At 36.3% G+C, this 17,153-nt stretch overlaps 1 protein-coding gene across 17 annotated transcripts in view; it reads left to right on the top strand.

The window, feature by feature from the left end:
* Positions 1-17,153, top strand: part of NRXN3 (neurexin 3) — a 1,545,560-nt gene that overhangs the window by 579,931 nt on the left and 948,476 nt on the right. For 12 of the 17 annotated variants that reach the window (XM_070415667.1, XM_070415687.1, XM_070415657.1 and 9 more), the window contains one exon: positions 6,076-6,102. The exons of the other annotated variants lie outside the window; for them this stretch is intronic. In XM_070415667.1, the coding sequence (XP_070271768.1) occupies positions 6,076-6,102 (27 nt within the window). The remainder of the gene's footprint in view (positions 1-6,075; positions 6,103-17,153) is intronic. 17 annotated transcript variants of the gene reach the window in all.

Here is a 17,153-nt window from a genome sequence, read left to right as displayed (position 1 = left end):
TTTTTTTTATTTTTACTAGACTATTTGTTTTCTAAGTTTCCTTTCTTGGTTTTATGGAACTGTTTAGCTTTGTGTAAAACACGCTACTTTGGTCCATCTTTTGATCAATCACATTCTCATTAAGTCCAACTCCTTGGTCACCACTCAAAACAGTCAAAGCTGAGGGCAGGGATAGGGCAGGAAATGGAGGCAAAATGGGAGGGTGGGGTTGGAGAGAACTAAGCTATGTGCATAGGATGATAAATGCATTGTTTCTACCTCCAGCGTGACTATTCAGATGGAGAATTCTGGTGGCTGTGATGACACTAGTATCGCCTTATACTTTCTCCTAGTAGAGAGCTCAAGTCAAGTTCTTTCCAATGTCCTATTGGGGAAATAATCCCATATGTTTGGAGTCTCTGACATGTGGAAGGAGAATGTTGCTTCTGATATATATCCCTATCTTCCTTCCAGATATTCTAATCCAACGTTCAGCAGTAATTTTTATAAAAAGTGTTACCTTACACTGTTACTTACCAATTACTCTGATCTCCTCAGATAATACATACCCATTTTTTCTTAATATTGAAAAATTGTCATAATATCAAATTTGTAGCCTTATTTGGAGATGATCTGTTCTACTGTAATTACTTAGAACAGATACTTTTCAGATTCCCCTGCTATGGCCTCACTTTCTCTCCTGCTTCTATCTTCTTGACTGACCTGCTATGGAGAATTGGACCTCTGGATTTTTTGAAGAAAAAAAAAACCAACCCTTTATTGCTGCTGATTCTACTCAGTAGAAACTTCATGCTGTGTTGACAGGATTAGTGCTAGAGCTGAGCCCAGACCTTCTGAGCCTGGATTTGTTTGGGTATGTAGAATATGTTTGGGTCCAGAGCTCCTTTAAAAATACTTCAGCAGAATGGCTTGTCAGAGGCATGGAGAAGACATGGTAGACGAATGTATCTGATGCAAGACCGTATAAAACCTTAGATGCCTGATGGGAAGGGGGTTTTGAATTCATACCAGTATGAATTCACATACTGGCCACACTTGGAAGATGCCTATGCTACAATCAAAAACCCACTAGGACACAGATGACTGTTTTGAGCAGTGGCTTGTTTAGTTATGTCTTTTTATTTCTTCCAATGTGCAGCTTTTACAACACTATGCCTTTCTCCTTGTCCAACCTCATTTGATTTCAGTGTGTCTCTTGGTTTTTCTTTTGTTTGTGTCCATGTGTGTTTGGTTATTTTGTTTCCTCTTTTGCTGGATCTTGGTTGTGTTCTTGAGTTTCCAATCCTCCCCACCATCAGCCATGGTAAATCAAAAGATGGTATTCAACCCTTCAAAGGCCCAAAGCCTGCGGCCCGCATAGCAAACAGCCTTGAGAACAGAGAGTACTGAGCAGCCTGCAGGGGCTGGCATACCCCTGTCCCTTTTACCCTCCTTTCCCATCCTCCCTACCTTCTACAAACCAGCAGAGTGTATTATCTAAAACCAACAACCATTACAGATTGTTTACTCTGAAAAACAGCAAAATAAATTAAAAACAACAACAACAACTAACAAAACCACACAAACTAAAAATAAATAAATAAATCAAATATAACCTTCAAATAGTTCATGGAAAAACACAATGGAGAACATTTTAACTCTGCACTTATTTCAAATAAGAGAGAGCCGTAGATATAAGAATGATTCAGCCCCACGGGGCTCTGGGGAAATGCACATTGGCCTTTAAACCAACATTTTTTTTCTCTTTAAATGTTGTTTTGTAAATATTAGAAGGCCAACTATGACAGGTCTCATGCATTAGAACGAAGAGTGGGAGGTGGGAGCAGATAAAAGGGGATGAGGAAGGAGATGGACAGATTCTTTTTCTCTCTTTCACACACACACACACACACACACACACACACATACACACACACACACACAATTAGTCATAGAGCCCATGTGTATTCCTAGAAGCATTATTTTTCTATTTTAAACTCTCACTAAAATCTGGGAGTTATGCTTTTCGGACAGACTTTGCTCTTGCCTCTTGGCTCCTTTAGGCACAGGGTCAAGTCTAGCTCCTTCTAAGTTGAGACCTAGTACTTAAAAGAGAGTCAGCCCCTCCCTAGAGAGCACTGTGCTTCTCCTAAAGCAATGGCAACTGCTTTCTTCTCTGAAGGGGATGGTTTACCACAGTGACTGGTTTGAATTTATTTAACTTTCTTTCAAACCTAACAATAAAACTGACCTTACATTTCTTGTATTTGTCTATATACAACTCTTCATATTCATGCTTGGTTTGAAGGTTCTCCTTCTACCCCCTCCCCAAAATATCACCTTCATAGATGTTCTATTTCTCATGAACTCATGTTGCCCTTTGCTTGGTTATAGAATACATCTTCAAGCAGAGTTTGCACCCTCAATCATTCCCCAAGAACTGCAAATGATTGCTTCCTTCCCTCACTCCACTTAAACTGTGGCTCTGTTTGAGCACAGATGCAAGTGATATTGCAATTTATTTAAAATTGTCCACACATCTAAGCTACATAAAAGTTTAGTATATCTCTAATGGAATATATTTTCTAATGTCAAAGTGAGTAGACTTTTCTAAGGGCATTATTTTCTGAAGCTAGGCAGTGTGGTAGTAGTAGCCAGAGAAGTGTCCTACAACACTCAGCACATTTTTAATAGTTGTTAGCTATTGATCAATTATATTTTGATACCTTAAAACTAAAATATATATTAAAACAATTTTATTATTACAATATATTTCAATATTCTAAAAAACCTTGTAATGTTTTAACTTATTAAAATTTTTTTATTGATTTCAGAAAGAGGAAGGGAGAGGGAGAGATAGAAACATCAATGATGAGAAAGAATCATTGATTTGCTGCCTCCTGCATGCCCCTTACTAGTAATTGAGCCTGAAACCCTGGCATGTGCCCTGATCAGGAATTGAACTGTGACCTCCTGGTTCATGAGTTGAAGCTCAACCATTAATCCATACTGGCTGGGAAAACCTTGTCTTATTTTAATTTCACAATAACCTTTTGATATAAATCAAGAAAGCATTTTTGTTCTTAGTTTTATAAATGTGAGATAAATAAATATATAACTTTTAAAAGATCACATCAAATGTTGGTAGCAGACCTGGGACTAGAACCTGTGTTTCTACACTTCTAGACCAGCATGGGTTTTCTGTTACCTCAACAGATCAATACTGTGGATCAATGATAGGACAGTCTTAATGACATCTAATGGCTTTTTATGATGGCCACCCTTTAAAAATGCATACAGGGATCTCTTTATTTCCTAGTAGCTGGCTTAAATTGAGCCAAACAGAAAAAAAACACAAAAAAACAAACAAACAAAAAAACCCCAGCAACAATCAATATTGGTGCAGCCTCTTTCGTGGTCCTTTGGAATCCTCAGCAGAGTGCTGGTAATACTTTTTCAGTGGTGGAGGCTCTTAGGGAATGTGATGCAGTTTGGTTAATTGCATTCAAATTCTCCAGATGTTCTCTCTCTGGAAACTGGACTTGCTGACTACAGTTTTCTATATGCATCATCGAAGACATGCAACTCCTAGGAACATTCATCTATTCCATGCTCAACCAAAACTTTTCAATATAGAAAATGATTATTTCTCCTCATTTACTAAAATAAAATGAAAAACTAAATTAAACAAAATGAGCAACACACACACACACAAACACACACACACACACACACAACACTCAAACACCATGTCAAGGCTAAGTTAGAGATAGAACTTTGCTACTAAAGAAAGATCTAAAGGAAATTGTCTTCCCAAGAGAATTTCCCTGATTCATTTTTCATTAAAAATACATCCTTGCTATTAAGGCCACCCTATCAGAGTCTATGAACAAGGGGCTGCGATAGCTTTTTCTACTCAAACCACTTTTTCTTTAGGTAAAGTAACACAATAATTCTTCACTTCTTGACTTTAAATAACCAATTGCCTGCCGTCTTGAAAGCTCCAAGTCCTTACATCGGTTTAAAGACACCGTTCAATTCAGGGAACCATTTGGGTGAACCTAGAAGGATGAGCCCAACCCAACTTCCCTCTCTAGACCATGTAGTCTAAGAATAAAATACTCAGCTACACAGAAAAAAAAAGGAGAAAATCACTCCTTGTTTATAATTCTTGGGTTTGTTGCTTTAGGCCCACTCTCTCTCCCTCTCTCTTTAGCATGCCCATACACCTGTTTCCCCTCTTCCTTAATACATCAAGAAGGGGCATTTATGGCTTTGGGTGATGGTCAGAGCAACCAGTAGCTGAAGCCTCACCCTTTCCTCCCTACCTGCCCTCTCCCTTCCCAGTCTTCACCAGGGGCATGGCCTCCTCTGCCTGGTGATCGTACCAGTTGCTCCAGGGCTGTTTGCTCCCACTTTTCTGTTGCGGTTGACGACACATGACAAACCTAACCGCACGAAACCAAACCCAGATTTTTCTCAACAGATGTTCTGACCAACAAATAAGCTTCCAGCCTCCCTCTTCAGAATGATTGGGTGTTAGAAATTGCTCCTGCTTGAATTTCACACAGTTTCATTCTTCCCTGTCCTTTGCCACTGTCTTCTTTTTAACTTGCTCCCTTAAAATAGTTTGAGAAATTCACATGGTGGCATAATCCTCAACAAGTCCTCTATAATTATCGGGTCAACCTTCAGCAGGAGAAGAGCACCGTTTCTAACTGTAGTTTTCCCTTTAACTTTCTTCCTTTCTTTGTCATGTTACTTCTACCTTTAAATATATGATTTTAAACAAATTATTATTGGAATTCCACTATCATAAACCAAACTTAGTTTCAGCTGGGCAGCTTGGTAACAATTAACCTGAGATATTTCTGTAACAATCCTGCCCGGTCCCCTGCTAATATCCATTGACTCCACTCAAGACCTCTGATGCTGTGAGTCCATGACTCTAAACATATATTAATAAAAGGATAGATTCTCTGAACTCTGGCATGGAAGACCTTGTCTGATTACCAGAAATGCAAAATTAGCCACTCCTTTTCCCCCTGGATTTCCCATTAAAAAAACACAAACAAACATAAAAGCAAAGACTTTTCTCTCTTTAAGATGCAGAATCACAGAGTGAAATAGGTAGTATGTCAAAGGTGTCCAAGGCCTCCTCCCCATGTACCTGTCTTGCCTTCTCCTTGAATGCTGTAGGCACTTGATTCAGTCTGAGCATTCGGGCAGGAAGACAGAGATAGGCTTCATGAGTGGGTTGGTCTGGGAGCCTTTGAAACCAGAGTAGTCAATTGTGATAACATCATTCAGCTCATTTCCCCCTATACCCAACCCACTTCTCTAAAATCTGGGATGGGTGTTTGTGCGGTTAGCGGTTTGCAAGTGGCCATTTTATGACAGGAAATGACCAGGTGGTGTTAACCCTTTCCTTAACTCTAAGGATATTGGCAAGTCTGCCTTTGCAAAATTTTGTAGCATTTGGGGACTGACCTAAGGAGAGGGTGGAGGGAATTTGCTTTTAGAAAAAGAGAAAGGGTTAAATACTGCACTGAGAAACTTCATGGACTGATTTTTTAAAATGATACAAAGTGTCAGATTGGCAATATATCTTTGGAATACTAATACAAAAATTGTGTTGATGCTACTTTTTAGATAAATTTTAAAAAAATCAATTGTAGATGGACATAGCATATAGCCTGCATTTGATGAGGAAATTTTTGAGTAATTTTCCAAGTTTAACAAAATTAATATTTCAAAGTCCAGGTTTAAAATACTTTATCTTAATAAAAGAATAGGATTGGGGGGAAACACATACTCGATGTCTATTGTGGATATATATGTATACCAGTATATATCTCTATACATATGTGTATATATATATGTGTGTGTGTGTATATATATATGTATCCAACTTTACTAAATAATATACTGTACATATACACCCACCCTTAAACTTGTGCATACTGTATTTATATAAAATGGCCACATTTCTTGCGTGTGTCTGTCCCCGGAAGGGTGGACTGATTGTTTTTGGATGTCTGCAGCTGTTACCTTGAAGGATGCAATTTCATCTTTCATTTATTTTTCCCCATCTAGACTGTATCAGGATAAACTGTAACTCCAGTAAGTTTTCCCTCAAGTTTCATTTTGTTCTTTAAAAAAGCAAAGAAAAACTGACTTTATTTTGTTTACTGTTTTATGAGCTGTTTTTTATTTGAATTATTTTATTTTTTGACTATGGAATGGGGGGAACTGGGGTGATGGCAAGGGCATTGGGTGTGGCTTCTGAATTGGGTCAGGTCCTGTCTTCTTTCCTTGCATTTGCTCTATATGCAGAAAAGGAGGAAAGGGCACCTGATAATGAAATAACTTGAAAAAGAATTGAAATGGTAATTTGTTGTTCAGGGAGAAAAAACCCTGGGGTGTGTGTGTGGGGGGTCATACAAAAAGCCTTAGAGCAACCAGAATGCACTTCTCCACTACAAAAAGCTTCAGAAAATAAAAGCAAAGTTCATGACCCAGAAGGTGGCTGCCAACTCTGACATTTCTTTTCTGGCATTTATCACTGTAGGGTTTTTGTTTGTTTGTTTGTTTTACTTTAGGTTTTGTGTCTGCTCTATAGGAGGATGGGAAAAACAGTTCTGGGTGATAATGCAACATTTTAACTGAAGGCTTGAGACACATTCTGGCTCTTCAGAATGACGAATTGCAGCCTATTATTTTTACGTTATCCCATTCAAACAGTTCAGTTCTTGAACAAGGGTCATGATATAGTGAAGGCTGAATACTGTTCATGCATTTCTGCTTCTGTCTATAAATGAACAGTAACTGGAGTCAATGAAGTAGGGGAATAGGAAGAGAAAGATGAGTAGGAGGAAAAGGATAGGCCTAGATGATAAAAGAAAGAAATGAATATGCTTTGAGTCCTATAACATATTAGTTAGAGTAGTTAAATAACTTACTAACTAGGGTAATTAGGGTGATGAGCTGTAACAAACATCCCAAAATTTCAATGGTTCAACAAAAGAACGTTTATTTCTTATTCAGGCAAAGTCCTATGCAAATTGGGGAGGTCTTCTGGTCAGCTTTCTTCAAAGAAGTAATTCTTTTATGACCTGAGCCCACCACGTTGGAGACCTTTACTTCCAGTTGCATCCATAGGGAAGAGTGATCTTCGATGGTTATGCAGTATGTCATATTTCCTTGCCTAGAAGTGATGTACATCAGTTCTGCACATATTTTATGTGTCAGACATGACTTCTTCCTAAATGCAAAGGAAGCTGGGAAATGTAGTCTTCCTGTTGTCCCAGGAGGAGAAAATTGGATTGGTTGAGAATTTACCACACATAAGTCTCAGCATCATCTCTACATTGTTTGCTTCTTTCTATGCTTGGGTCTTTCTATAAGGAAAAAACTCAGTAAAGGAAATAACTCAACTTCTACATTTCATTTACTTGTATATTCCATCGAATGAAATATTTTACAAGTGCTAACTAGTTTAACCTTTCTTGGGAGATGTATTTTCAGGATGACAAAGTAATAAATCCATATCCACTTTTTTTCTTTTGCAAATGTTCCATATAAATTAACAAAAATGAAGAAATGTAAAAAAGAATCTAGGTAAGCAACCACTTCCTAAAGCAGAGTGCTTTATGCTTGTTTTGCTGTCACTTTCAGTTAAATTAATCAATGTCCTTTTTTGCTGTTTTTAAAATATTTCTAATTAGCCAGACATTCTTCATGGTATTTAGATCATTAAAAGCCTAATTGAAACATTCTTTTTTCTCCAAAGACTTTTGGAGAATTTTCTCTTTCTTAAAGCAGCTTTATTGAGGTATGATTTTCATACCATAAAATTCATCAATTACAAGCCTACAATTCAATGACTTTTATTACATTTATAGAATTGTCCAACATCACCATGATAGCATTTTTAGAACATTTTTATAGTTCCCCTCAAATCTCCCTTAAGTCAATTTGAAGCTAATCCCTACTTCTACCCTTAGCCTTTGACAATTATAGAACTGCTTTTGTATTTATAAATTTGCCTTTTCTAAACACTTCATATAAATGGAATATTATAATATGTAGTCATTTGTGTCTGGCTTCTTAAAAACTATAGCATATCTACAGCAAGCTTTCTCTTTTTCTTTTGCATTAGTTTCCAGAAGGAAATAAGCTGGGAGGGGAGCATGAAGGTAAAATAAACTCATCCAATGTTGAATCTGACATCTGGCATCAGAGACTTATATGCAGAATAGACAACTGAGGGAGTTATTTGATCAGGATATCAGGTCTTGGTTTTGTGCTTTAGCCACACTTTATCTTGCAATTATCTACAGATTCTATCAGATCAGCCATGGAAATCATCATTAGACAAGTTCCAGTGTTCTTTCTCCTGGGGAGATAGTGATTCTTCTCTAGAACACAGATACCAGCAGGTTTTCTGGACCTGAATTTTCTATTCAGAGCCACCAAAAGCAGCCCTGGGAGGAACTATGTCAGCAAAGATGTATTCCCAACTTTGATGACAGTGTAGAAAGAGTATAACTGATGTTAATGCAATATTTAGGTAAAGAGCTGAGATTGGACTTTGAAAATCAATATTGAATTCTCATTATAAACCTTTAACATTTTTAGGAAGTTACTGTTTCTGAAAGCATCAGGGAATGAATCCATAGTGTCCACTGTTTGAGTGGTTGAATAGAAATGAAACAAAATGAGACATGAGTCCTTTAAACTAATGTAAGACCTTTAATGTTGAGGTATGTACATATAACCAGGGTCATATTGTAGAGTCACAAAGTAAAGGATACATGTTCTTGAAGTTAATTTTAATTGTTGATTTGGACTGAAAACTTAAATTGAAACCAAAGTGACATAGTATACAGAAGAATGCAAATAAGCATGAATCTCATTTAATTTGTATTTTAAGAGGAAATGTAAAAATCCAGATATTCTTTTTATTGTGTATCCCTGCCATTATTTGCACTTGAGTGGAAAAGTTTGAGAGAACTATGCAACTAAATTATTAGAGAAAACAGGTACAGGTGATTAGAACTCTTAATTCTCTTCTCATGGACTCATTAGAATTCATAGTTCAACCTGTTACAGAATCTCAAGTTGTTTATAAGAGGTATGCAGACCATTCCTCTTATGCCATGTTTTATTGTGAGAGTTCAAGAAATAAGATGGCTTCACAGCCTAAATTCGAATGGGAGAGGATTTTCTCTTACCCTCGGCTTTGTCTCCAGCTGTCCTTTTATTAGAAGTCACAGGGTGTTATAGCTCACATTTTACAGCAGAGCTGCTTTTTCCCTGGAAGGGACATACTGAATTAAGCTTTAACCAAGTTTGAATATAGGTTCATGAACTTTTCCAGTAATTTTTTTGAATGCCTGTCCTCCAGAAAGTCAGGTAAAACACTGAAGGACATCATCTGTTTTTCCCCTGTTTATCTGCTGCAAAATGCTGTTTGTTCATGGAAATGGCTGTTTTCAAGAGTTTGTGTGCCAGTCTTTTTTAATGGAGAGAAGAGCATAGGAAAGAAGGATGATGTTATAGAATGAAGGGTAAGCAATTGGCCATGACAGAGGGCAGCAGCCTTGAGACAAAAGCCTCCTCCGTTGACTTTGTGGGCTGGCCCTGTCTGTGACTATGGCCCAGCTATGTGCCCACTAAGGCTTTCCAAGCAGCAGAAACACTTTTCTAATCAGCTTCTTGGCTTTCTCCCTTCTTTTTTCCCCATACTTTGTCTTTCTCCATAATATCTATGATATACTTATTATTATTCATTCCAAATCTCACTACCGCTGCTTACCAAATCCTCCAGGCATACCACACCATACATTCTTCTCTGGCTACTAACAGCAAACATATATTAGAAGTGTGCAAATTGAGTTATTTGGTTGAATCAGGGTCGTTGTTGGATTTGATTCCTCTGGTAAGAATATTTAGAAATGTGTAATAGGAAATTTCCAGCTTAGAACTTTTAAATGGCAAGAGAGCAGCAGAGTTGGCAGTCACCATGGTGATTGAACTCCAGGGAGACCTGGGACACTGCTAAAGAAAACAGGGCTGCTTTCTGGAGAGTTTCTGGAGGATGTCACCTGTTCCTTTGGTTCTGAGGTGGGCAGTACCCTAGGAGGCATGCAATTCTGAAAACAGGTATGAACTTCTTGTTGGTCTCATGGGTGTTTGCTTAAGTGAAAGTCTGTAAAATGGTTTGTTTTCTCTTCCCTTGTCTGACTGTGACCCTGCCCCGTGATTTTCTAGCCCCTACTTTATTCTATCCCTTTCAAGCTGTGTAAAGTATGGTTTGAATAAGTACAGTGAACTCATATTAATTAAATGAGTATAGCATGGATGGATATAATGAACACATATTAATGAATATCAATTTCCCCTTTTTTACAATCTTTCCATACTCTCAATGATTAATTCCTCTGTGTATGGCCATTTTCTCAATCTTACAAAAACAAAAACAAAAAAACAACAGGGTATATATATCACATGGAAATTGTGAGTTTGTGTTTATTTCCAACTATTTTAGGGATATGTAGAACCTCCTTAATTACTTTGAACTTGAAGCCTTCCTAATTTATCTGTGACAAGCTTCTTTGTTTTTTCTTCTTAGACATAGAGGAGAAAGGAAATAGAGTGTCATACAAAAATAAAATAAAACACTGACCTTAACACTTAACATTCTCAAGTGCCACCATGTAGTCATTTGTGTCTGAAAACAGCTTTGGTAATCTTGTCCACTTCCTATAGACTCTATTATCTTTGAATCACTTTAGAGACACATAATAATATGAGCTATATGAAACTAAAATCAAATAATATGATTTCTCACATCATACCTCTCAAGACTACCTGGATGTACTAAATAATCCTTCTCTTGCACTTGTTTACCTAGTATTTAGTTTTACCTTAGCTTTTCTGTCTTTAGTTTCTTAGCATGCTCAATTTCCAGTGTTTTGGCAAAGTCAGCATCATGGGATGGGGGGTTCTTGTTGAATTTAGGAATAGCTTAATGAACTGCAGTTTACTTACTACACTAGAATTTTGGTTTCTTCTTTGTCTTTTTCTCCATCATCCATCTCTATGATACCAGAATATGTGACTTTCTCTTTAGTTTTGGTTTACCTAGAAATCCCAGAGTTGAATTGTCCTTAAACACAGAAACACCTCAGATCAATCAGGGAAGTTGACTTCTTCTATATAAAAACTCTTCTGGAAGGAAATTATAGAACCTTCTTTGGTATCCATTCCAAGATTTGAATAAGTGTCAGCCATATAACTTCTCTTAGTAGAGTTTTATTGGAGATAGAAAATTGTTAAACAATTGGAGATGGAAAATTGTTACCTACAAACTACCAACATCACACCTGAGACTTTCTATTTCAACACTAAATGATTATGTTCCACTTTAGCTCTTAAAACCTGATTTCAAAAAGGTAATACATAATTTTACTTCTCTTTGGAAAGCTTTATATTTCTTGTAATGTATAAAACACCTCAAATGTAAGTTTATTGATAGTATCAATAATAACCAGATTTGAGTATAATACGATGCTTCCTAGTAAACTCTTATGTATGTATGTATGCATGTATAGTTGGTATATAATATTATATTAGTTTCTTCTAAATAAATATTAATTCAGAATGATTTTATTTTTAAGTAGTTAAAAATTATACATGGAACCAAAGGCAAACTTGTAAAAATTCTCCCTTTTATTCCTAATCCCAGTCCCTAAATTCTTTTTTTTGTGGAGGCAACCAAAATTATGATTTTTAAAATATTCTTCTCTGAGTATACAACATATAGTTATTACCATATCCCCCTTCTTCTTCCTCTACTTCTTGACACAATGTTAACACATTTTTCTGAATCTTTTTTATTTATTTATTTTTGTTTAAAATGTCTTAAGGGCTATTTCATGAAGAATATAAAGGTCTACTTTATTCTTTTTAGTGGCTACATAATATTGCATTTTATGAAGATATCATATTTGATTAAATTAGCACACTACTAACATAGAGTTATATTTCTCTCAGCTTTTACCTACTACTAAAACTAAGAAAATATACATTTTTCTTCATTAGTCTTTGCATGTATGTACAGAATTACCTATTAGATAAATCCTTAAAAGTGAAATTGCTAGGTCAACAGATAAATGTATCACAAATATTGATAAGTATTACCAAATTGCACTCCAAAGAGGCTGTAGAGATTTCAATTTCTACCAGAAACATATGAATGTTTGCTTTTCCTCATCCTAGCCAAATATGTTGTATTATCAAACTTTTTACTTATTTTCTCAAAATAGCTCTTCAAAATGTTGCTTCACAAATTCAAACGAGAGCCCAATGTCACCCATAGATGTTTTTCTTCAACCCCTTCACTTCTTTAAATATAAGTAGGAACTATTATCATTCAAAACTTCAGTGACCACTTATACCAGAAATCTTTTACTAGAAGTCTACTATAGCGGCATTTTATATGTAAATCCTTTTTATTAAACATGAGTGTAATAGAAAATTGACAATATATTATAGAATATTTGTGTGATCATCCTCCTATATCCCTGTTTCTTGAGCCAAGTAGCCTGGGTTCACCTTTTTCTAATACCACTAATATACTATGTGTCCTTGGACAATTTACTTCAACTTTCAGTTTCCTCAGCTGTAAATGGGCATGATTATTGTATTTACCTCTTTGAGTAAGAATAGAACCTAGTAGACCATAACAAATGCTAAATGTGTGGATGTGTGGTAGTGATGATGATGGTGACGGTCAACACTGTCATCATTGCAACCAAAAAAGAGGACCTTTTGAGAACTGTTCAAGAATGGATGGCTATATAATCCTGAACCATACCTGATAGTTTAATAGATGACTATGAAATGAGCATCCTCAGTTTCTCTGGCCACCTACTCAGAGCAATGATAAACTCTTTTCAAGGTCATCAGGGTTGCATTGGCTCTGCATCAATAACATTATCAATAAGACTATTGATAAGACCATCATTGGGTAATGTTTGGATTTCCCCCCCTCCCAGAGCATTATAATAAATACATACTGATATTATAACACAGAAGTCATGTCCTGGCCAGTGGATAGAGTATTGGCTCTTTGAAGGATCCTGGGTTCGATTCCAGTCAAGGGCATGTATCTCAGTTGCAGGGGCCTATTTCTCTCTTTGTGTCTCTTCCCCTCACTTCCCCTCTCTCTAAAAATCAGTGGAAAAATATCCTTGGGTCAGGATTAAAACAAAGCAAAACAAACAAAAAAGAACGGCAAAACTCATAAAAGTATTTTGATTTCATGAGTTCCTCTGGGTTTGTGTTAGGAACCCTGATATCATTTTAATAAAAGTTTACTAGTGTTCTAAAATGAAAATATTTTTTAAAATGCACAAATATGATTATATAATATCATATTGGTGACTTAAATATCCTCTGATATCAACTTTGCATACTCTAAACAGGAACTAAAATATAATAGAGTCAGAAAAATAAGAGTTTTTGTGGCAAGGGTGTAGACTTTGGAGAGAGAACATTACTGTCTATTCAGCTTCCTTGACAAATTCCTGCATGGTTTTAAAAATCATCAAATTCATGCAGACTGCAGTGAAAAAGGAGGATAAAAGAGTAATTCTCTTCTTATGAGATCTTGTATCTTGGTTTCAGTGAGTTTGTTGAAGCATAGCATGATGAGTAAATATGTTAAGAAATTTATACCTGGACCTTTGGGTAATTGAAATTATAGATATGGCATAGAAAGGCTTGTGGCTTAGTCTTTATCAGATCCATATGTGATGCCCAGAGAAGTGGAAAATTAGGGACCATTCAGAAGTTAGAACTACAGTACCATTCATCTCAATTTCAGAGAATGTCCTTTGAGAACAGGTTAAAAGAGAGGCTAACAGGAGAAAATTGTCCTCTAGTCACTTTAGGTAAGGCCACTCTTTCTGTGATTTCAAAATGTCTTGGGCTTTAGAATGCAAATGTATCACCTTTTAGTTTGCTTCTCTTGTGTACAGTCAGCTGCTGTCATGGAAAAGTTCACCCAGAAAGGTACTTTAACATTTATAATTAATCTAGATTTTAGAAAGGATAGAGGGATTGGGATTAAGTACCCAATTAAATTGTAGATGGAAATAAGATTGAAGTATTAAATTATAAATAAGCAGCTTCCAAAAGACAGCATGTTTCTTCTCATGGGAGGAAGAGCAGAGGAAATAGCAGAGAGGAAGGAGAAAATGGACTGAGGTTAAAGATACAAGACCTCACAAATAATATAGATATAAGCACAGTTAACAGAGTTATTGAATGCCAGGAAAGACTGCTAAATAAAAGAGTAAAATGTGTCTGAACACAGTAAAAATAGGCAAACACGTTGCCAAAGGATGCATGATCTATTGTGAAGTACCAGGTAAAGAGGCAATATATAGATTCCTAGAACTGTTTGCAAATCACAGTCAAGCCACTATACTTATTATTCCTACTTATATAGCCTGTCAATATATGCACACACATAGTGGTGTCTTATGTCAGCACAGCCTAAAATTTTTATGTTATGTCTGCCACTGCATGATTTTTATGACCTGAAGCTGCCTTGGATATAGTACAGTGGGGCCTTGACTTACAAGTTTAATTCATTCCATGACGGAGCTCGTAACTCAAATTACTCGTATGTCAAATCAAAAGTGAACGAGTGAGACACCTGATGCTGGGCTGATGTTGTGGCATTCACTGTGATGTTTGCTGCGCTAACTAGCGGTGGGTTATCTGAAGCTGGCTCGTAACCCGAATTTTAGCTCTCAACTCAAAGCAAACAATCATCCGAGAGACGACTCGTATCTCGAAAAACTCGTTAGTCGGGACACTCCTAAGTCAAGGCCCCACTGTATATGCTCAATAAATAAATAATGAAATCAATGCATTAATGAAATGTACCCATTCCTCTACCTTAATTTATTATTTATGCAAATACTCTTATAATCAACCCAAGAGGTACAAGCCCCTAAAATGTAAATTACAACCTTTTTGTCTTCTTGTCATTCTAAAAGGAGGAACATTAACTGAAGAGTAGATTTATTCTCTTATCCCTAATAATATGAAAGAATTACTTTCTCTATAAAATGAGGGATCTTATACAAACAAAGATTTTTCATGAAGTCTGTTTGGTCAAGTTTTGGTTAGAATCAGAAAATTTTATGAGGGAAGATGAATGTGTATCAGTAAATATACATGTTGTCAGTATTCCTCATTCTTCATGCACTCATTCCAAAAACATTTACTGAGGGTTAACTGGGTTCCAGGTGTTGACATCAGTTTAAGGGATTTTTAAAAATATGTATATTTTTTATTGATTTTAGAGAGAAAGGGAGAGGGAGACAGAGATAGAAACATCAATGATGAGAAAGAATCATTGATTGGCTGCCTCCTGCATGCCCCCTACTGGGGACCGATCCAGGATCAAACCAGGATCTTCTGGTTCATAGATCTATCCTCAACCATTGAGCAACACTTGCTGGGCATTTTTAGGGATTTATACAATGTATTTCCAAGGGAAATGCAGTATAAATCCTCATTGGGTATCCCCTGCCTCATTTTCCCCATTTTCTGTTTCTTTTATAGAAGTTGGATCTCAGATTCATGCATCATTTCTAAAATCCAGATGAGTCCCGTATAGATTTTGTTCAGGGGTGGTTCATTCCAACATTCAATTCAACATAAGGTTTCTTTTTTTCACAATGTATGTATGAGGCTCTGAACACTGATCTGCTTACCAGGTCTTTTCCCTGATTTCTCTTTTTCTTATTTGACTTGCCCTCATCCCCTGACCCCCTGCCTGGAGCCACAGGCTGTGTTCCAGTTCTCTCTAAAACAGCTGTAATTTTGTGTAGAAACGGTGTCTCTGTTTTACTTCAATCCATTTTTTGTCTTAATTACCACAGTAAGATTTGCAAGGTGAAGCGTTCAATTAGTATTAGTTATTAGGCAGAGTTTATATTTTGAGAATTAGGAAGGACCACTTTATGCAAGTAACATTATCAACCCAAACACTCCATTTCTGTTTGCTGACAAGATAAATGCATCAATGGATATACTTTCTATATATATATATATCTCAGCAGGTTTCATCCACCTGTCATAGAAGAGAAGATTTTAATGTGAAATTCTAGATTTCTGGAACAATTACTCACAAAGTGCAAGTTTCCATACTGATTCAGAGCATCTCAAAAAATATAGTTTTTCTCAATTTTAGAATCAATTTTCAGAAGAAAATGTAGAAACCAGAGGATGTTGCTTCTAAAAGAAATGGGGTAATTTTATGATTGTTCTATTAAGTTACTGAAATCCTAAAGCTTTCTAAATCAATTTATTAGAAGTCAAGGAAATGAACCTTAAGAGGGATGGATACATTTCCCTTCTAAAAATGATGTTGTTTCAGAATAAATCTGATTATATAAAATCTATATACAAAAAATTATTCTGTCACACCCAGGCCTTAAGTCAACCCTTTGTCAGCATCAGTGTTCCCAGTGGCTCTGGGAAGGGCCCTGCTTCGGGAATGGGAAGCAAGAGATGCTTTCAGGAGATGGAAGCAAGAGGTATGGCGTTTAGTTATAATAATGAATGTCCACCTTCCTAAATGACTCAAATTATATTGCAGTAAAAAATGTTACAAGGCATATGTGTTCCAAAAGACACAAAATATAAAAGAGATCACATCCCCTGAAGCAAAGTCTTTGAAAGGTTATGAGCTCAGGATCCCCCAATTAGGCCCAGGGAAGCACATTTTAAAACATCAACACACTTTAAAGGGGGAAATCAAGGCTTGTGGAAGCCAAGTGCATTGCATAATGATGAGTGGCAGGCAGGAGTCTTCATGAATTTCATTGTATGATTCTCAATCAAATAAGCACTCCTTGTCACCTAAATCCAGCCATCTTCAAATGATGACACAAGACTTTTTTTTTTCATCAGAATTAATTTAAAAGGTACCAAATAAAAAAGGATATTATGACCTAAATCCATGGGTGTGGGGTCAGCAGCAATATAAACAGAAAGAAACTTAGTTCTGAAATCTGAGAGATGACAGAGAAATGACATTGGTGTTCTCTCGAAGTGTGGGCAGTGTAAAATCTCAAGAAATAAAC

The sequence above is a fragment of the Myotis yumanensis genome, unplaced genomic scaffold (assembly GCF_028538775.1).
Source record: "Myotis yumanensis isolate MYYU_CA2020_CCGP unplaced genomic scaffold, mMyoYum1.0.hap1 SCAF_1, whole genome shotgun sequence".
NCBI classification, from domain to species: Eukaryota; Metazoa; Chordata; class Mammalia; order Chiroptera; family Vespertilionidae; genus Myotis; species Myotis yumanensis.
The sequence above is the reverse complement of the archived record's forward strand: the minus strand, read 5'-3'. Positions and strand labels throughout refer to the sequence as shown.